General features: G+C 36.5%; 1 protein-coding gene across 6 annotated transcripts in view; it reads right to left on the bottom strand.

The window, feature by feature from the left end:
* Ano5 (anoctamin 5) overlaps positions 1–11,023 on the bottom strand; it is an 86,612-nt gene extending 75,589 nt beyond the window's left edge. For 3 of the 6 annotated variants that reach the window (XM_040284600.2, XM_078046342.1, XM_005335962.5), the window contains exons 1-2: positions 10,136–11,021; positions 2,769–2,815 (exon numbers count right to left, since the gene is read on the bottom strand). In XM_040284600.2, the coding sequence (XP_040140534.2) occupies positions 2,769–2,815; positions 10,136–10,964 (876 nt within the window). In that variant the 5' untranslated portion in view covers positions 10,965–11,021. Of the gene's footprint in view, positions 1–2,768; positions 2,816–10,135 lie in introns of all 6 variants that reach the window. The other 3 variants (XR_002485155.3, XM_078046340.1, XM_013363197.3) reach the window with 3 other exon arrangements.
* Positions 11,024–22,638: the final 11,615 nt, after the last annotated feature.

The raw sequence follows: 22,638 nt of genomic DNA on the forward strand, positions 1-22,638 counted from the left end.
TTTTACACTACTGGGTATGGAAGTCCCAGTTCCTCACATGGTCTCCACTGACACCATAAAGGGACAAGATGTCAAAAGGACTTTTATCACCTGCGGGAATGAAAGTTCCAGCTCTCTGTTCAAAATTCTCTGACACCAACACTACAGGGAGTCAAAGGACTTTATCACCAACAGCTGGGGGTGAAAATCTAGCCTCCATGTTTAAGCTCTGGTAGAGGGGGTAGTGATGGGGCCTTGATTCCCCACCCCACCCCATGGTGTTTGGCTGCAATAAAGTATTTACTGGCTAAGAGTTTTCTGTCTTCCTAGGTCAGCCTTTTCCTATACAGAGTAGGCATTTCTTGAGATTTTCTTTTCCAGTGTCAGCATTTCTGGTTGCTGGCTTCTCCAATAGCCAGCTACAACATACAAAGCAAAGAGTAAACCCAAGAACTAACTCCATGTTTTTTTTTTTTTTCTTGTGCTTCTAGGCTGCCCATTTTTGGTCTGTATTCTTCTAACTTCAAAGTCCTTTATGTTTGTTTTATATATGATGTCCAGAAGTTTTAGCTGTACTTAGCAAAACAAATAGGATAAAAATTTTCTACATCTTCCTGGAAGCAGTAACTGCAGTTATTACTATGTCAATATGAAAATAACAACATATTTGTTATTATTTGAATTGGATCAGTCTCATAAAATAAATCTTTCCTCTGTCTACACTAATGACATGAAAACTTATGTTTCATGATCTTTATTTTCTAAACAATTGTCTTGATTTATGTATTCACTTACTCAATATGTTTTAATGTATATAATGTAGCACATTATATCACTCTGGTTGTGGAGACCCTGCTTTATGATAGTGATTTTCAAATATAGTGACATTAAGAATCATATTTAATACTTTTAAGAAAATCATAACAACTTCATCCTTATCCCCAAAGATTAGTAGTCATATGAGATTGGTTCAAGAGTCTGCATTTTAAAAAAAAAATTTTATTCAGATGATCTGCAAACTATACCATTAAAAAATCACTGGACTATATTATCTTCATAGTACCTGCCAGTTCTCATATTGCTTCTCTCAGTATCATGCTCACTGAGCTTTTAAAGGAATCCTAGGGACTTTCTGGGACTTTTTTTTAAGTCAACCATCATATTTATTATTCAGCCAATTCATCCAGCCAACCAACCCACAGCCAACTTATCCTGAAAGGATATGTTTCCCCAAATGGTAATTTCTGTTATTCCTAGAATTTTTATTTGAATGCCAGGAATAGAATCCAAGGCCTGAGACTTACTAGGGAAGTGCTCTACTACTGAGCTACATCTCTGACTCTTTTTATTTTGCTCAAATGTGTCTCAAGCTGGCAAACCTCCCACCTGAGCCTCCTGAGTAGCTGGGAATACAGGCATATGTCATTGTGCCTGGCTCCTAGAAATTTATTTTTTAAAAAAATGATTTTATCTGACTAGATACCTCTAACTTAACTTTGGGGCATCTACCTTTGTGAGAGCTATGCACAGTTTTAAATCAATTAGAACCTACCAGAAAGATTATTTTATTGAATAAATGTCAGAATGTTTATACTTGGCCTAGAAGCAATATAAAGTGTAATATTTTTTAAAAGCTTATATAAGTAAAATAAGACATTTGGTTGAAGTAATTCTAGGTTTTTACAAGTTGTATATTATTCCTCGGTATCTTCAAGGGATTGGTTCCAGTATCCCCTGTAGATACCAAAATCCATCAATGCCCAAGTTCATTAAAAAAATGGCATGGAATTTGCATATAGCCTCCACATAATTTTTTGCATACTATAAATCATCTCTAGATTACTTATAACATCTAATATAACGTAAATGCTATGTAAGTAGTGTTGTATTGCATTGTGTAGAGAATAACGACAAAGAAAAAATATAAATGTTCTATAGAGTCACAATTATCTTTTCCAGATATTTTTGATTCTCAGCTGATTAAAGCTACAGATGTGAAAACCACAAATAAAAAAGGCCAATTATTATTATTTTTAAAAAATTTTTTAGTTGTTTAGAGACCTTTATTTTATTTTATTTATACGTGGTGCTGAGAATTGAACAATGCTAGGAAAGCTCTCTACTACTGCACCACAACCCCAGCCACTCATTTTATTATTTATTATGCTATTCAATATGTTTATTTAACTAAAGTTGAATCAATGAATTCTAACAGAGTGACAGATTAAAACACATAACATACTAAAAATTCTTAACATAAAAAGCGGGTTCAGAGACTGAGGTTGTGGCTCAGCGGGAGTGCTCACCTAGTACTTGTAAGGCCCTGAGTTCAATTCTCAGCACCACAAAAAAATAAATAAATAAAATAAAGGTATTTTTACTTTGTGTTTTTTATTTTATTTTTAAAATTGTGTCCAACTACAATTAAAAAATAAATATTAAAAAAGAAAACAGGTATGAATAAGCCTGTATTAAGCTCTCCCAAAGGGTTTGGTTGAATATTATTACATTGTGTATGAAAGTCCAAAATATCGAGTTCATTTCACAAAAAAAGGTTAAAACATTCAAACTTAGGTTTGTTCCTTATAATAGCTAGAAAGATCTATTACTAAATCTGCATGAAACATGGACTTACAAAAAAGTGAATAGGTTGGAGGACAAAATAAAATCTAGCCTGAGTAAATAAAGTACAAAGACTTAACTGTTCATAGGAAGGATACTGCTAACTTTGCCTTGGTAAATTTTGTCTCTTAAATACAAGGGAGTTAATACATATATAGTTCACTTACATCACTCGTGTCGACACTATAGATGAATTCTTTACTGTTTCTTCTCCCTAGATAAAAAAAGAAATGGAAAAACATGTTTCATTGGTCAGCTGATGGACTACTTTCAAAAACTTACACAAAGAGAAAACTGGAATTCAACAAACAAATGCAATTCAGAGCAAAAATACTGGGAGAATACCTGGAAGACCATTCTGGGCATTAATTATTGAAAACAGCCTAAAAAGACATCTCGCTAAAACCTGTTTATAATCTAAAGGAAAATACCAATTACTGATGTGTAGGATATACTCTCATCCACTAAGAAATAAACTTAAGTTTGATCAATGGAGTTATCAAACCATAGGCAGAAGGCAGTAAGAAGAAAACATTCAATAGAATGTCCACTGGTATCTTCTAATTCTCAGCACGAGACATTAAATATTTTCTTCACTTCTTTCTTGGAACTGAACCAAACTGGTTTCAGGGGAAACACTATCAGAGTATACCAGTTCTCAACAGGTTCAGATTACTTTCCCAACAAACAGATATTGTCATAATGGCTATGTTCTTATTTATTTGGACTGAAATACATGTTCAAATAAGTTTCTAATACTAACAAATATTATAATGTAGAATTCTTTTTTTTTTCTCTAGTGACTCCAACTTGGACAAATACTATGAAATATTTATCAACTCAAAAACTTCTTACATAATTTTTTTTTAAATCACAAGGTGAATGAAATAAAATTCTGGTATCACTTAAAGGCCATCCATAATAAATAACTATAATTTTAGGAAGAGTTAACATATGTTCTAAGAAAATAGAAAATCACAAATCCATCATTTATATACTTTCTCAGAATCCAAGAAACAATTAATTTTACAAAATAATTTTAAATAGATGAAAAAGATTTAATTTACAACAATCCATTCATTTTCACAGATTATTCAAATCACTAATGATTAGTGAGAATCACAAGAGGGTAAATACAGTACCATAAATGTTTTGAGAAACAAAGACTATATTCAAATAATTTTATTATAGTATATTATTATACCTGTTCTATCCTATTAGTTCATATTATCAATTTCTTACTGTGCCTATTTTATAAGGTAAACTTTGTCATAAGTATGATATCATAAGAAAAAAGCACAATAATCTACATATAGGACTTGGTATTATCTGAGTTTCTGGAATCTACTGGGGGTCTTAAAATGTATTCCCCACAAATAAGGGGGACTACTATCCAAAGTGTATGATGTGTTTTAATAAACTAAACAAAAGATTCCCTATCCTTCCTTTGAAGAGTACAGCAAAAGTTCAGAGCTCTCAACTATCTCATAAAGGGCATAATGTCTATCTCATAAGATTTGTGTGAGCATAAACAAGAGGCCAACAAATAGTCTTATTTTGATACTGTTATTACTCTTAAGATAGGTTCTGTTCCTTATTAATAATAACTATCATAAATTTCTTTGGATTAAGTTTCAGCATGTCAGAATAAAGTTGAAATGATTTCTTTCCTATTTGCATTTTTTGTTGTTGTTGAAGGATCTGATCTTAAAATGCAAACAGTTACTATAACGAAACGTGAAAACTAACCAACTAGAGCTTAACTTTTCTGAGTGGAGAATTTCTCATGTAAAAGAGAAAAATATAAATTAAAATACTCTGAAAATATGTAGTACAGTACCATCAAAAGAAATGTTTTCCCATGAATACTACCTTGATATACAGCTGAAAACTTCACAATGTCCAGAACACCTATCACTGCATTGAATATGGAATGCACACTAATCTGATGTTCTTGTTTCATGGTTTGCATGTGATTTAAGTGTATTCTGAAAGCTTGGTCCCCAATGTGGCAATGTTGAGAGTGGGTGGAACTCCTGGGTCCTAATGGCAGGTAATTAGGCCACTGGAGGCAAGAATCTTTGAAGAGATTAACATAATACTCAGTGACCCAAATTAAGACAAAAGCAAGATTTTATAAAAAGAGCAAGCCTTGCTCCTGAATTTTTTCTTATTTCCTATCTTGCCATGTAATATCTCCCTCTCAAACACAATTGCCATCATGCCATTAATAATGTTTTGATGTAGCCAGAAGGTGTTCAGGTTAAATAAATGGGGCCACAAAATCTTGGTCTTGCAGCCTCCAAAAACTGTGATCTGATTAAACCCTATTTTAATAAAGTATCAAGTCTCAACTATTTTGTTATAGCAACACAAAGTGAACTATACCTTATAATGAATAGGTAAAAAACAGTATTTTAAGAAATACATGCTTTGTCTCTCAAGGTATTGTCTTTGAACATTGACCTAAGGAGGGTTACATTTTTTTTTAACAACAAAAACAGTCACTATTACACTGAAGAAGAATGCATCAAACAAGATATTGTTCCAAGGACGAACAATCCATCAAGTACAAGTCTAAGGGTAGGTTTATTGATCATTTATAATACCATTTTTTATGAAAAGAAAGTTGAAAATTGCAGACACGAATCCCTCCTTCCTCTAATTATTTTTGCCCCATTTAACGGAAAACAACAAAGTTTAAAAACATTTCAAATTTATGTCTGAACTTGTTACACTTCATTTAATTGAGGATTTAGAAAAGAGGAAAAGAGAATCCTCCAGAAAACCTCCCATCACGACTAGTCCTCCTCTCACATTTAACCTTTAAACTCACTGCTTTCTTTCACTGAAATGAACAACTGTTCTCTTCCCCTGCTGACACCTGCTTATATTTCACATTATGTCAGTTTAAACATTCTCCTTTCAGGCCTTGCTGATACTGCCGCAGGAGTACACTTTGTAAGGAGGATCCTTTTCTTAGGAGCATACTTTGTAAGGTGGATTGTTTTGTGAAAAGCAGAAAAATTCAGGATAGATTTATTTCCTCATACATTACTCACTGTGTCTCTCTCACGCACAATGAGACGTTCATACATGCCATATATTTACACAGACTTTCACACTCCCTCACAGAGTATGAAGATACATTAACGATGATGCATGATCTCCAAACCACTGTCAAAACAGGTCTATCTGAAAGGACAGGATTTGAAGCCAACAACTCCAAATCAACTTCTTGCTATTTCTCCAATTTCTAAGTGGCTGTACTCTTCTTGTGGAGTAGAAACAAGAGATATGAAGGTTTGGTACCAATAATTGTGGAGAATTATCTAATAGATGCTAAAAGAAAAGCCAGCTCAAAGACTAAGGTCTGAGTTTTCACTGAAAGCATATTCCTAAGAATATACTCTCCAGCAAACCCAGAGTCCTAAAATAGCTCTTGAATGGTCTTCTCACCTTACATTCCTACCAGCAGCATAAAATAAAATATAGTTTTGTGCTAGCATAATAACATTTCTGTCAATAATAGACAACATATAACACAATGTATGTAAGATTATAATATATCCTAGATGTATAATAGGCTATACCATCCATTTTTGTGTAAGTACTCTATGATGTTCCCACAAAATGAAATCATCTAACAATGTATTTCTCAGAACATATCACTGAAATTCAACAGCTCATGACTGTATATACAATCAAATATCTACATTTCTTAATGATAGGTGGTTTTATTAAGCATGATGCTTAATATACATGCAAAGGTATTAGTTCTATGTATAGATTCTAAGCATAGATTTTTTTTTTACATTCAACTTTCAAACTGTCTCTTCCAATGCTAACTGTACATAAATCAAAGCATGAACCTTGCAAATCAGATTCCTTATAATGTCAACTACTTAGTAATTCAATTCCAGTGATATTGACCTTTTTACTGTTTGTTTACATAACTATTTAAGTGTACTATTACAAATTTACATTAGAATTTCATTTTAAAAATTAGTAGACAGTAGGAAAATAGCCAATCAGAAATATCTGAATAAAAACAGACTGAGGAAAATGCAACAAATCAAAAATTTCACATTATTATATTTAACAGACCAGATGTTAATTGTCTCTCTAGAAACAAATCTTATTACATGTAAATCAATTGTTTAATTCTCCCATGTTTAATCTTTGAAGGCAATTTAGGCAACACATAACATATAAAACTAGTTTACATGTAAGGAAATGAACTTACTCTAAAAAAATCCTTTGACACTATAAAATGTAGAAATGAAAGTGGCTTCTAAAAATTGATTGCTCCAGAACCTAGAAAATTTTAGCTTTCTTTGGCCAGCACTTTTGTTTTTATAACTGTGTCACTTAACTCGAAGGTGGGGAGGGATCTAAAAGGGGATTTCTAAAAATCCAATGGATTGTTGATATTAAAATAAACATCTTAAACACAATGCACTTTCAGAAGACCCTATTAATAACAGAAGATAATGGGTAACAAAGCCAATTCAGTAAAGTAATTGACATTTTAATTTTGCATCCAGAATATAAAAGATATTTGAGTGGCCTTGTCCACTCTCCTTCTTGGGCCCTGCTCCCACCAATGCCACAACTCTCTACAACTTGGATTCTGGATCTGTGAACAAATCTGGGCACAGATATTTGGGAAGGATAAAGTCATAGATTTATCCATCAAATATATAGTATTATTCATCAATTTCTTTTTTCTCACCTACATCAAAATCAGATGAGAGAGCATAAATAAATTACAAAGCTTTGGTGCATTCCTATAATTCCAGCAACTCAGGCGGCTAAGGTAGGAGGTTGTCAAGTTCAAGATCAGTCTTAGCAATTTAGACAAGGCTAAATAAAAAGGATTGGGAATGTAGCTCTATACAGTGCAGTGTCACTAGTTCAATCCCAAGTTCAAGTAAATAAATAAATAAATATTACAAAGTCTTTTGTGATGAAAAGAGAAAACTCAAGTCATTTGGGGAAAAGTACTAAAACATTTTTAGAATGAACTTATGCTGCATGTGACTTCATGTTAAAGTGATATTAGTTCCAAGTATAGATTCTAGTAAGTAAAATCATCAGACTCCAAACAATTGAAAGACAGTATTGGTTAATCTCTATAATGTTATATTAAAATATATTTTCTTCATTATATAAAGAAGGGTGGGGAAGTAGCTCAGGGATAGAGTGCTTGCCTAGCACATGTGTGGCCCTTGGTCTAATCCCCAGGACCATAAAAAACAAAACAAAACAAAAAAATTATACAGAGAAAATTTCATCATATACATTTATTCCCTCCACTCTTCCTTCAATAAAGAATAAAATTTTGGGCTCTCATAGTTTTATCTGAAAAGGATCAATTTTAAAAAATTACTGAATGCTATAAATGAAAAAATCCATTTAGACTCTTCAATTACTAAAATTAAAACAGGAAATAAATCTCAACAAAAGCCTAAACCATCAAATGAATATGAAAAATGATTTTCAATTTTATACTTCTAAAAGCCATTTGACTGTTTTTTTGCAACACTGAACAATTATTTTTCCTAATAAATATATTTATCAGTCATTATTCAAAGCATAGAGTTGTTTATAGCTTCATTTTCTTCTATCCTCAAATTAGTTTTTATTTTTAAATATCAATGGATCTTGATTTTATTTCTTTATATGCGGTGCTGAGAATCAAACCCAGTGCTTCACAAATGCTAGGCAAGCACTTTACCACTGAGCCACAACCCCAGCCCCCTCAAATTAGTTTTTTTAAATGTAAAGGGGGGGGCATGAGGTTCAAGTGACCTGGAACAAAAGAATAAAAGAAGATAACCCATGAAGTGGAAGAAAATATTTGTCATATATATAAAAAGAGGACTGATATCTAGAATATATAAAGACCTCTCACAAATCAATAATAAAAGGAAAATTAACTCAAATTTTAAAATGAGCAAAAGGATTTGAAAATAAACATTTCTCAAAGAATATATAAACATATACAAATATATGTAAATACACACATATATATATAACAAATAAGCATATAAAATAGTTTACACATTAGTCATTGGGGAAATACAAATAAAATCATATTAAGACACCAGTTCACAACTACTGGAATAATTATAATAAAAGCAGACAATAACAAGTGTTGGGAAGTGAAACAATTTAAATCCTTATACATTACTGGTGGGAAAATAAAACAATACAGACACTTGGAAAAATAAGCAACATAGAGCTAGTACATGATCCAGGAATCCCCTTCCTAGGAATATACCCTCCAAAATATGTTTTCAATAACCCATTTGACCACCACCTAATAACTAGATTATTGTGGTACATCTCTACAATGGAACATTACTTAGCAATTAAAAGTCATCATGAACTGATAAATAGATGAACTTCAAAAGCATGCCAATATACATAACCAGTTGCAACAGACCATGTATTGTATGATTCTACTTATATGAAGTGTCTGGAAAAGGTAAATCTATAGAGAATGTAAATAGATTATTGGCTGCCTGAAGCTATTTTTTTGGTGGGAACTGAGAAGGATGGGAAATGACTGCATAGGCAGTTTCTATTTGGAGTGATGAAAGTGTTCTAAAATTACTTTATGGTGATGATTACAAAAATCTGTAAGACAATTGAACTTTACTCTTTAAATGGGTGAATTTTATGGTGTATAGATTATATTTCAATAAAGCTGTTTTTAAAGGATACAAGGATGCAATAATACACTATTTCTTGGGTCTCTGAAAACTGAATAGTAACAGTATGCTCGTGTATTTCATTACTTTAAAAAAGGTTGCTTTTCAGGTTTAGATCAAATTCTAAACTGGACATGAAATTATTGTCATTGAAACTATTATGAAATTATTGTCTCGGAAACTGAGCAAAAAACTAAGTGCATTTTAAAGAAAATGTGTTTATTAAAATAGATCCTCAGAGCATAGGTCTGTGCAAAGAATGGACAAATACTTCTCTACAGAACTTAGCCTTCAACTCAAGCTGTTCTGTTAAAACAGTAGTGTCCCCAGGAACAAAGGAATCTCAGACAGAGAAACTTTAAGGTCTGTGCCTCCCATAATTGAGCATCTCCACCCATGATTGGTAATCAGCAGACAGGTAGGCAAACAGACCGGAGGGCCAGCTCCCTACAGGAGAGGGCACCCCATCTTGCACTCTAAGCTGTGACTCCCTTGGGGGAAATCCCTCCTTTCCAGTCGGGCCCTGTGAGGAGGCTCAGCACACTCCAGCAGCCCAGAATTGCACAGGGGCTCAGTGGAGTCCTGGGGAGCAATGAGGGTGGCACAGGAAATCGCGGGACAAGGAAACCCACCTACCCAGCTCAAGCACCCAATGTCCATACTGCTGTGTGTCTTGCGCAGGGCTGGCCACTCAGCGAACGTCCCCGGTACTCCCGCGGCAGGGCCGCCAACGTCCCCTGGGTCCTGGTGCTGGGAATGGAGGGGTCCACGCGGGCAGCCCGCCCTCTCCCGGTGCCTCTCCAAGGGGGTCCTACCTTCCTGCTCCACCATTTCCAGGAGGTCGGGATCGCCCATCTTCGCTAGCTCGTTGATGACACTGTCGCGGGGACGGGTGTCGGTGGCCGACCACTGCGACCAGCGGCGAGACAACCTGGGGGCGAAACTGAAACGGATCCTGGGCCGCGGCAGTGGTAGCCGGGCTTGCTTGGGAAGTTCGGGCTTCTCGGGGCCGCTGTCCTCCGACTCCGACTCCGACTCCTCCGACGCCTTCTGGATGGTCTGCACTTTGGCCTTCCTCTCCAGCGGGAACGTCCACTCGTCGTCGGGGGACTCCGGCTCCGCGTCCTTGACCTTGCGCTTCACCGACCTCTCCCGGTAGCGCCTCTCGGCTCTCTCGGTGTACGCCTCCCTGTACGAGTCCTTTCTGCTCTGGCTTTCCCGGCGCTTCCTTTTCGCCGGCTCTAGGTCGCTGTCTCCCCACCTCTTTCCCCGCCCCTCGTCCCGACTTCCCACCTCAGGACCCGCCGGCGCCCCACCCTCGGGAACCGCCATCTCCAGGCCCTCCCGCCTTTCGAGCGGGGCGCCGGCCTCCTCTTCTCCGCTTTGCCGCAGCCGCGGCTCCTCCACCTGCTGGCCCTGCTCCTGCTCGGGGCCCGCCGCCGCCAGGCTCGCCCGCCGGCGGTCCGCCTCCTGGCCCTCGGCCCTCCGCCTGTCTCTACTCTCCCGCTCCATTCTCAACAGGCTTCGCCCGTCCTTCACCCGGGCCACCCTCGCCTCGGAATCCGGGCTCTCCGCGACTATCTCCCTCCTTCTCTCTGAACCCTCCTCAGACCCCGCTGCCTCAGCCAGTTGGTCCTCATTCATCCGCCTGGCCCCCACCCACTGTGGGTGCCACCGAGAGAGAACCCCCTCCCCGGTTCGGGAGTTACTTTTTGTCGGGTGAGAAAAGTCCCCGTCCCTTAAAGAGACCCCACCCCTTTACCGCCGGTGAATGGCTGGGGTCTCCAAGATTCCAGCAGACCTGTCCTGCCCAAGTCTGAGCACTTTTTCTCTGGGCACTGCCAGCTACCTGGACGCTGAGCAGAATCTTTTCTATAGTTGAGAGAAAGGAGAAAGTCATGCGTTGTGGCCAGAGGTGAAAGTCAGACTCCACTCCTTAAAGGTTGCATAGCTTTTGGCCACATTTCTATAAGCTTCAGTTTCCATATCTTTAGATGAGAATAATAGTATCCACCTTCTAATTCTAGTGGTGTTGTGAGGAGCAGAGTACTTGGCACAGAGTGTGTTATGAATTTGGCGGCTATTAAAATTAGCCTGTATCACTTTGAGTCCTACTTTGATCCCTTAGTGCCCAGAGAACTTGAACCTGATGCTCATAGGCCTCTCTGGTTTTTTGTTGTTGAGACCCTGTCAATTGCCAGCTCCATAATAGTCAGGATATAGGAATTACTGTCCAATAGGGAGCAGGAAACAGATGAGTGGTGATGAACTGAAAATGATGCAGACATCTGAGCAGATAGGAGAGCTTTGAGAATGTTGAAAGAGGGACTGAGTTTTGAGATAATTTCAGAATAAGGAAGAGGTAACCAAAGAAAACTTGGTCTTTATTCATTGCTCTGAACTGTATTGTTGTTTTTCCCATTCCACTGATATTTTCAAACGGAGAATCACCTTTGGCAGATGAGGAACTGGCATATTGAGAAGTTTTTTGGTAAAGTTGGTGAAGGTCATGCATGGTTTACTGCAGAACTGAAATCACTTTTCACCTGTATCTTCTCTACTAAAACTTCTAGGAATCATCAGTTCTTGCTTGCCACGTGATTCAAGACTACAAGCAATTCCCTAGTTGATGTGTTCTTGAATTATGTTTGAAAGGGGAATATGGACAAGTCAAGCAATAGATTTACATGTGATTATAATAAATGGGCGAATGATGACCAGTTTGTATTTTACCTCTTGATTATTAAACTTTGTTTCATTCTAATGAATGTTTGATAATGTGAATATCTCAAATGTTCTTCTTCCTATAAGATAAGTATTCTGCATACAGGAATAGATGCTGTGGATATTATAAGTAAACAGATGGGTAGAATCTTTGCTTTACATTGATTAAATAAAATAGAAAGAAACAATATTTTTTCTGTAATTTGTATAACTCTGTTTCATATTTCCTGATTCTGCACTATATTCAAAGTTACATATATGAGAAGATATTATGTACAGATGATTTTCAAGAAATTAAATATTTTTGAAACCAAATTTGCTAATATCTTATCAACTTTCTTTAAACTTTGTTAATAAAATGTTGAAACCAGCTGTGTTCTTTTCACATAACATCTTATCCATAACTTTTTAAATCTTGAGAAATATTATTTGTATTAGAATCATTGACATGTTTTTGTTGTTTATCCATTTATAATTTTACAATTTCCTCCATCTCTACACCTTGCCTCTTTGTACACAGTCTGCAACCATTCATTTCCAGAATTATGTACTGAATACTGAATACATATTCCTTGAATGTAGTTGAACACATAGGTAAGTACTCTATTGGGATCCAAAAGGCTTGGCTTGGCTTGGCTTGGCTTTGTTTTTGTTTTTTCTCCTCTAAATGATTTCAGCTTTTGTTTAAATTATTAAAAGCATCTGGTAACATCTTTATGTAGTTTTTTTTTTTAGGTCTTCTAAAGCGTGCAGAATTATTTAAATGATTATACAAACAGCTATAAAGATATAAATAATTATACTTTGAAAACTAAGCTGGCAACTGGCCACTTGAAATACTTGTTTGCCAACTGATGTGGAAAAGTATGAATTTGCTATAGGAAAGGGTTGTCAGTATATAGTGTATGAAAGAAAACTTGAGTGTATAAAAGTCATGTGAGTGCTCTTAAGCAACATCTGTGAGTGTGTGTGTGTGGTGGTGGTGGGGGGTGTTTTAATTCTACCAGCCTGATTGGATCAGTGGATTTATGTTGAAGAGTGTAAGTTTATGATATAGAATTTGAATGCTAGAAAAAGACTCGGGAAGTCAACTAATGAATCCTCCCTTCTGGTATTTAAAACAAAGATGCTGCACCTCTAGTCTGGTCTGGATCAATCTCAATTTCTCTAAGTGTCAAACTTTGACTCCTAAAATAAGTTTCCTCCTTTTGGATTACTCATCATGCAATGTTTATCCCCTAAATTATAATTTACTTCATGTATTTTCAACATCACCATAGTCCACAAAAATAGCATATTCTAATATATGGAGCTTTGTGACAGGGCTCGAAAGACCTGCAAACTCTTTTTAGCCCCTTAAAAATGTAAGCAGTACCATCCTTGCTAATCCCATGCCTCTCCCTTTCCCTCCCACCTCTCTTCCATATCTAGAATTCATCTAATCCTCCCATGCTCTCCATCCCTACTTGACCATGAGTCAGCCTCCTCTAATCAGAGAAGACATTCACATTTGTTTTGAGGAGGATTGACTAATTTAGCATTATCTTCTCCAATGCCTCCTATTTACCTGCAAATGCCATGATTTTATTCCCTTTTATTGCTGAGTAAAATTCCATTGTGTATATATACCACATTTTTTATCCATTCATCCACTGAAGGGCATCTAGTTTGGCTCCACAGTTTAGCTCTTGTGAATTGTGCTGCTATAAACATTGATGTGGCTGTGTCCCTGTAGTATGCTGTTTTTAAGTCCTTTGGGTATAGTCTGAGGAGAGGGACAACTGGGTCAAATGGTGGTTCCATTCCCAGATTTCCAAGGAATCTCCATACTGCTTTCCATATTGGCTACACCAATTTGCAGTCCCACCAGCAATGTATGAGTGTACCTTTTCCCCCACATCCTTGCCAACACTTATTGTTGTTTGTCTTCATAATAGCTGCCATTCTGACTGGAGTGAGATGATATCTTAGAGCAGTTTTGATTTGCATTTCTCTGATTGCTAGAGATGATGAGCGTTTTTTTCATATATTTGTTGATTTCATATATTTGTTCTCTTCTGAAAAGTGTCTGTTCAGGTCCTTGGCCCATTTGTTGATTGGGTTATTTGTTCTTTTGGTACTTAGTTTTTTGAGTTCTTTATATACCTTAGAGATTAGTGCTGTATCTGATGTATAAGGGGTAAAAATTTGCTCCCATGATGTAGGCTCTCTGTTCACCTCACAGATTATTTCTTTAGCTGAGAAGAAACTTTTTAGTTTGATTCCACCCCATTTATCATTATCCAAAGTACACTTATGAAGACACGAATTGGGTGTCAACATACTTTATATACAAACAGAGAGATGAAAAATTGTGGTATGTATGTGTAATAAGAATTGTAATGCCAAAACAACAACAAAGTACATTGTATAAAGACAAAAAAAAAAAAATGTGAGCAGTACAAAGACCATGGACAGATGATTTGGTTTCTTTGAAGCCCAGGTCCCATCTCTGAAATACTGAGGTTCTTAACTTGGTTCAACTTTCTTCTGACATTGTTGTGAAAGTCAAATAAATCATATGCATGAAAGAATTTTAGAAACAATAAAAATGTAATAAACATGAGAAAGAGTTTTATCAACTGCCAGAGGTAAAATAATAGATTCACCTTGAGACAGGAATCTAGATGAGGGTGTTGCTTCTCTCCATATGCAGACACTTTCTGACTTCATACAGTTACTACCTCCTGGCTTTAGAGAAGGGTCCAAGTTTCTTTATTTGCAAAATTTATCATGCTGAAACCTGGCTTTTTAGGTCCTGGGCTTAGTGTGAACCTAGTTTTATTACTAGCACCTTCATCCCTGCCCGTTGCCTGGCATTCTTCCCTCTCTTAGAGAAAAAGTTTAGTACTTAGCACTTACATACATGCTTGATATTTTCCAATCTAAATGCCTAAGGATGACATGGCTCTTCTTCATTGTAATAAGAATGCAAAATGACATATGTTTCCTGACTAAAGGGATTATGGCGACCTTCTCAGTAAAACATAAAGAACATGGAAGCATCGTCTCTCCCATGTCTCCATGTGACAGTAACTGAGGTTACAAATAGACTTTGCTTTTAGTCTTCAAATGGCTTTTGATCATATATAGGGAAAAACCCAAACACATTTCTTGTCAGTAGGCTTGCAAATGCTGTATTTACATAATCTGGGCCTGGCTAAATCTCCATCATTATTTTCCACCTCTCTTTCCCACATAAAGGTTTTCACACAGATGCTTGATGGTTCACTCTGACATCATTTAGTTCCTTACTTCAAAAGACCTTTGCTAACCACCTGAAGAGAACATCCCCACATCAATATCTATTTACTGAGAGTCAATTGTGTTCATAGCATTTATCATTTCCTAACTTTTTATATTTGCTTGTGCTCATTTATTTGTGTACAAGCTCTATGAAGGCTGAAGTTCTCCTCTTTACTTTTATATCTGTGACACTTGGAACCGTAGTGACAAAAAGAGGTTCCCAGTAAATATCTATAAAAGGAATGATTTGACTCCGTGCTATCATCAAATTTCACATTGCCTCAGTCTGGCTAAGGGTTGACTTCTCCAATGTCTCTTGCTTCCAAGCAGCTGGGAGAGTGATCATATTACATATTTGGATTGCTCTATGGCTCTGAAACGCTGAGTGTCAGAAAACTAATTTTCTAATACTAAAGAACTATAACATGTACCTAAGGGAACTACTAGACTTAGCAGAGTTAGAGACAGTAATTTGGGAATTCCCTTCACCATCTGGGCACCAACCTCCACTTCCCTGTAAAGGAAGCAAGCAACAGCAGCAAATGACAGGAAGAGAGTCATTTGGGGTTGTGGCTCGGGTAGTACAGTGTTTGCCTAGCATGCGTGAGACATTGGGTTCAATCCCCAGCATCACATTAAAAAACTAAATAAAATAAAGATTTTGTGTCCATCTACAACTAAAAATATTTTTTTAAAAAAATGACAGGAAGAGGTCAGTGATACTCTGTTTCTGAAGCAACAAGTATGCTTTAGTATGACTGCCTCCTCTTGTTTAAATGGGAGATGCTTAGAATTGTTATTTTTTCTTTGTCAGACACATAAATAGGACTCCAAAAATAAAATCAAATACTCTATACTGGTTGCATCAAAAAGTAGGCATCTGGACTTTGGGTCCTGAGTGGATGCATCTATATTACAAATTCTCAAGCATTTTCTTTACCATTAAATCTTTTAAAAAAACAAAACAAAACAAAACAAAAAACTGTATAATGCCATTGAGGAGACTATTCCCCAAACTCATTCTTCATTGTCCTGTATCAGTCATTAAGTCCAATACCTCTTTCCAAACACTCCACAATGGCTTCCAAGATCTGTACCTTTCTCGATCTTCTTCAGTAACTCTTATCCTTCTACTCTAGACAGTGTCATGTGGAAGAAAGAGCATGTACCTTAAAATCAGACAACTGTGGATCAGGTAAATTTACCTCAATCTTGAATCCTCCCTCAGCTACCATATGGATGGGTAGCCTTGAAGTAGAGGGTTAACGTCTCTAAATCCTAACTTGCTCATCTATATAATAGAAACAATCATATCCACCAAAAGATATGGTTATGAAAATTAAACAATAATGCTCTCTTTGGCCTCAGTATACATTAAATGAATATTAGTTTTTACCCTTCTTTTATAGCCTCTATGATTTCCTTATTTCTTTTACCGAAATTTCTATTGTTTTCTTTTCCATTTACTCTTTTTCCATAACTATCACTTATTAAATCTCTCAAATATCCAGCTCCCCACTAATTTCTCATTGAAGATTTCTCAATTCATGATACAATTTAAAAAAGGTACTTACACATTCTAACATTAACCTAATTTGAGAATACCTAAATCTCTATCAAGTGTACCCCATACTAACTTGGCTTCCAAACTCTTCCATTTGTTTCAAAGTCACCAGGAGAGACAGGCATGGTGGTGTATCCTTTAATCCCAGAGACTCAGGAGCCTGAGGAAAAGAGGATTGCAAATTCAAGGATAGCCTGGGCAACCCAGCAAGACCCTACCTCAAAATAAAAGGGGCCAGGGATGTAGCTTAGTGGTAAAGTGCCCCTGAGTTCAATCCCCAATAGCAGAAGTAGCATCAACTAGTGATTTAAATTTATAATGGCTCCTAGGTATCAGTATATTGGGGATCCGTTTTTTACTCTAGTTTTTATTATAATGGTTTGTTGTGAACACATATAACCTGACGAGTCCTTACCTCAACTCTGTTGGGTACCTTGTGCTTTCTCTCCCAGAGCTGCTTCTTTACCACAATATGGGGTTCCTGTGCATGTCCATGCCTCAACTCTGACATATGTAAACCCATAAGTAGGAAAAACTACAATGTGGGGCAACTCTGAACAAGAAATATGATGAGTAAATATTCCTCTTTTCCATTATTTGGAGGGCCAGTTCTGAGATGCATTTCACATGGCTCTTCAAGGGTTCCTCAGAAGGACTAGTGCCTATTTGCCAACAGTGGTAGCCATTTCAATAACAGTCTTTGATTGGCTTTCTTTTTATGTTGAATTCTTTCATGCCCCTGCCCCTGACTCCTCTTCCAAAGTGTCATTTCCTCCAAATAAATTTTCTGTACACAAGTCTTATCTCTGATTCTCAGGTGAGGGGAAATTCAGGGTAACTAACATTACAATTTTTTTACATCCCTTTAAAAATCACTTAGGAAACCCACGCAAAAAAAAGGTTAAATGACTTTCCAAATAAACATTGTTATTACAATACAGAGCAAGAGCTTGGATCCAGGGTAAGCTAACTCCCCTCTTCATGGTTTAATTACCATATTGCTTTCCAAGGGGGAAAAAGTTAGTTTGGATTTTGTTGAATATTTCAAAAAAATATATCTAAACTCTCTGGAGTTTTGCCCTTTCTTTTAAAATGTCTCAAGCACCAGGTGCCAGTGGTGCATATCTGTAATCTCAGTGACTCCAGAGGAAAGGCAAAAGGATTACAAGTTCAAGGACAGGCTCAACAATTTAGCAAGATCCTGTTCCAAAATAAAAAATTTTAAAAAGGCTGATAATGTAGCTCAGTAGCAAAGCTCCTTTGGGTTCAATCCCCAATATATATATAAAAAATAAAAGTAAAAAGTTTCACTCATCAATTATTGAATATAATTTCATCTTGTTGGGAGCCACAGTGGGTAATTTTGGGGAACATCTAGAAACCATTGTTGCTTCATCTTTTCTACTGCTGTCAGTTTACTGCCTGACTCTCTGATTCCTACAATAGCCTGTTAGTGATTTTTCATTCTTCCAAACGAGCATTATAGTTTAATGGAAGTGATATTGGAGAATTAATCCTTTAATAGCTTGATAAAACTGATTTCAAATCCTAACTTACTTTTTAACTGTGTGGTTTTTTTGTTGTTGTGTTTCATATTTTCTCTAAACTTCAGTTTTCTTATTTATATAAAGAAAAAAAAACCAACCTCTCTCTTCCAAGGATGTTTGGTGAGTTACATGTAATGATTCATTCCTTCATTTTTTTTCAAATATTAAAACACAGGATGTCAGTTTCATTTCATTGTGTTCATTGTTATTGTTGTTGAGTTTAAGTAATAGAGTGTTGGAGAAGGTGGGACGTTTTATTGTTTAATGGGTATTAATTCCTTTCATTTTCACAAACGGGTTCTTAGATCTGTAATGCTTCTAGTAATCTGTGGAGCAAATCCAAAGATTTCTGAACTTTAACATTGTAAGTACATGATGCATAAAAATGTCAATACAAATATTTCTTGAAGCAATAGAAGCAACTCTCAAGACCCAATGGAATCACATATTGATTTTAGTGCTCCATTAAGCAGTGTTCAGATGAGCTTTAGTGCTATGGAAATGAAATAAAGACTCCTGAGAAATAGTAGGTTCCCATTAAAAAATGACTTCATGCTTGAACTCAAATATGCTGTTACACAACTCGTGTTCCCTAAAATATATTATAGCCACTACTAATGTTCTAAAAAGGTCCTTTAAACAATTTGGGTTAAATAGAAAAACAAACTTCATTGAAATATAGAAGCTTCAAGGAAGTGAAAGCATACAATTCATTTACACTAAAATTGGTCAGACCGTTTGTAAAATATATTTTAAAAACACAATCTATTTTCAATATGTCTAATTTATATACAATTTTACCATGTGGTAGAAAGAAAGTGAAATTAAAGAGTTCCATTGCCTCGGTGGTGAAATCTGGGTTTAATCCTCCTAATTAAATCTTCTATATGCTCCACCCGGTGGCTACATGGTCTTTACCAGTGTCATATCAAGCATCAAAAATATATTTGATTCCTCCCAAATAATGAGCATGTTAGTAACTGAGCCTGCCGTACTTTGTAATCTCCTGTTTTAAGGAGAAAGTGGTTGATCATGTTCTTTATTTAGTTCTCCCAAGCTAGTTATTTGAAAGTAAGCAGTCTTCCCCAGAGAGATGAGCCTACTCTGCCTGATTATATACTTGCTTTACACTGAGGGAAAGGCTCTAAGTCAGAATTGCCAGAAAAATCAAGGAATGGGAATTTTGAAAAACAATGCAGGTTGCTCCTAAAATTAGCCGGTTACCGTCCACTTCACAAGAACAGCCCTGCAGATCAACGTCAGGGCGGGGTTTGAATGACTGACTTGTCTAGGTATGGAATTTAGCCAGAAAAGAACCAGTGTATAATACTATATATATATATATATATATATATATATAAAAGTTAACATCTGCAATTATCTAGTTATTTGGTTTCATTATTTTGACTATTGTTCTATGAAGGCAAGAAATGTCATTTTTACTTGTCCCTGCATTCTCCATAGGCAAGCACAGGGCACAACACAGGAATATCCATCAACTGATGACCAGTTGAATCTCTCCTTCATGTTTTTGCTCTCTGGAATTTCCTCATGTGGTTTCTTATCTTCCCAAGTAGGTTATAATCATTTGAGAGCAGAGACCATATCTTACATTCCTCCAAAATCTTCATGCTGGTCTTCTTTCAAAATCACTGTTGATACTATCGCAGAGCAAAATGAGAATTTTAGCAGTTTTAAGAGCTAACAAACTGTGGTTTTGCATGCTGACCCACTGCAGCTCTGCTTACTGACATTTAACCATAGAGGCTTGCAATGACTAACAGGGACCTATAAAAGATAACCACAGAAGCAGAAGGAGAAACAGGCAATGGGGACAGAACAATCCTGCTTTAGGCTTAGTGCAGTAAAAGTCTCTAAGCTATATGAACTAAGAGTCTATACATTGTTAACAAGCCGATTCAAGCTTGTCAAGGAAATGTAGAATGCCACCTTCAATAGAATTTCACCAACTCGCTTGCCTTGATGTACCCCAAACTTGTTTACATATGAAAGTTAAAGCCCTCCTGTGCTTGGAGCTCAAACTTTTCGAATTGTCCCTCTGAGCCTGGCACCACTAATAAAGTGTTGCTTCCAGATTGCAGTGTTCTGAGTCTCTCATTTCCAATTACAACACCTGTACCATATTAAGTCCTGAACTTGTGCAAAAAGTAAATAAAAACAAAAGTGGTAATAATGGGATGATTTCTGTAAAACATGTCTAAGTGTACATTGAGTACACAAAGTCAGCAAATTTGAATATTTTTTTCCTATTTCATATCAGTTTCACGTGATTCCATCAAACTTCCAGGTAGTAATAAATGTTAAGAGAGCAGAGCAAAAAACCTGAATTCTGTGCCATCAATCAAATCTCAGTCAAAGCCCTGACACTCATTGGTTTTCAATCTTGTACAAGCTCACAATTTTGGTTGGTCCTCAGACTGAGTTTTAAAATGGGTGTGATGCCCATTTTGGAGCGTTAGTGTGAAAGTTAGGTGAGCTGAGATCTCTATAATCTCTAGCCCATTTCAAATAAATAAAATAGCTTTTCCTCCCAATCACTTCATGTAAGTATCTCAACATTTCTTTAATTCAATCTGCTCATCTTCAAAATGGGCAAATTAGGTGTGATAGGTGTCTTTATGGATCAGTTTAAAGCTTTTCGATATATCCTTTAATCTCTCTAATAATTATATGAGGTAGATATGGTTATTATTGTTCCCATTTTACAGACAAGGAACTATAATTGTGGCCCAATCCTCATGTGTATAACTACTACAGTATACTACAGTTTTAAACCAGCTATAAAATCCATTAGCAGAAAAAATTTTAGTGTTCAGACAACAGGATATGGAGCTTGTATAGGAGAAAAATAAAAAGGACGATGGTCCTTGTGTGAGTGTGAGAGGGAGAGGGTAAAGATGTCTGTGTCTGACTTGGACCATCTATTTTCTTCTCAAAGCATGCATGAAAGACAAGTATGCATCATACTTGATAAATATTTGGGGTCCTAACCCTTCATTTGTTAGGAGCATGGGGTGGCGGTTGTTTATCTCTGAGTTAGAGTTTACAAATCTGCTCACATAGTAGGTTTAGCCGTTTTGAATAAAAGAAGGATAATGGCCCAAGAATATAGAACGTATTCTTCTTTATTCTTTCTACCCACCCCCCACCCAAGTTCTGGGGGCTGGGGATTGAACCCATGGTAAGCACTCTACCATAGAGCATCATTCCCATATCCTTCTTTTGCTCATCTTCTTGATTTTTTTTAAAAGCTCTCTCCCTTATTTATTTATTTATAAGTTGGGTTCACTATGTTACATAAACTGGGTTGGAACTCTGGATCCTCCTTCCTCAGCCTCCTCAGTAACTAAGATTATAGCCATGTGCCACTGCATCTCACCTTAATAATAATTTTAATCAACTTATTTCAATTCTGATTCTGGTACTATTCTAAGGACTTTAATATATTGACTCTTCTACAGCAACCTTGAAAACCAGATGCTTCTGTTAGTCAGCTCTTCACCACTACAACAAAGTATACAACATAGGCTACTTATAAGGAAAAGAGTTTCTTTAACTCACCGTTTTGAAAGGTAAAAATCCAAGCAGCACAGCACAGGCTCATCAAGGACTGCTCCTTGGCTGTATCACCTCATGACACAGGCAGCAATGACAGGAGTGTGTGCGAGAAGAAAAAACTACAATTGGAACCAGGAGCAGAGAACTGGATAAGGTCATGCTTACTCCTGTTGGAACAACACTCTCCTGATAAATACCAAAAATCAAACAAGAATTATCAAGGGATTGCAAGGGAAGTACTTCATTCCCCAGTGACTCAAGGATCTTCCACTCCCTGTTAAAGCCTTCACCATCTCCCAGTATCACTGTTCTAGGGACCAATCCTCCAATGCCATGAACCTTTGTGGGGCAGACACAATTAAACCTTACTCAAACCATAGCAATGCTATTCCCTTATTTTTCCGTTGAGGAAAGTGAGGCACAGATGGTCTTAATAACTTTCTCAAGATCACATAATTCCTATGTTTCACAAAGGTAGATAGGTTCCAGAAATTCAACTTTTCTTTTTGTGTGTAATTCTGTTCTTTAACGATTTACAAATTATTGATTCTATATATTATTAGCTGAAAACTACTACTACCAAGGAGATGTGTTCTGATACCTAAGTGATTGCCAGTTA

Source organism: Ictidomys tridecemlineatus, chromosome 4 (genome assembly GCF_052094955.1).
Source record: "Ictidomys tridecemlineatus isolate mIctTri1 chromosome 4, mIctTri1.hap1, whole genome shotgun sequence".
NCBI lineage: Eukaryota > Metazoa > Chordata > Mammalia > Rodentia > Sciuridae > Ictidomys > Ictidomys tridecemlineatus.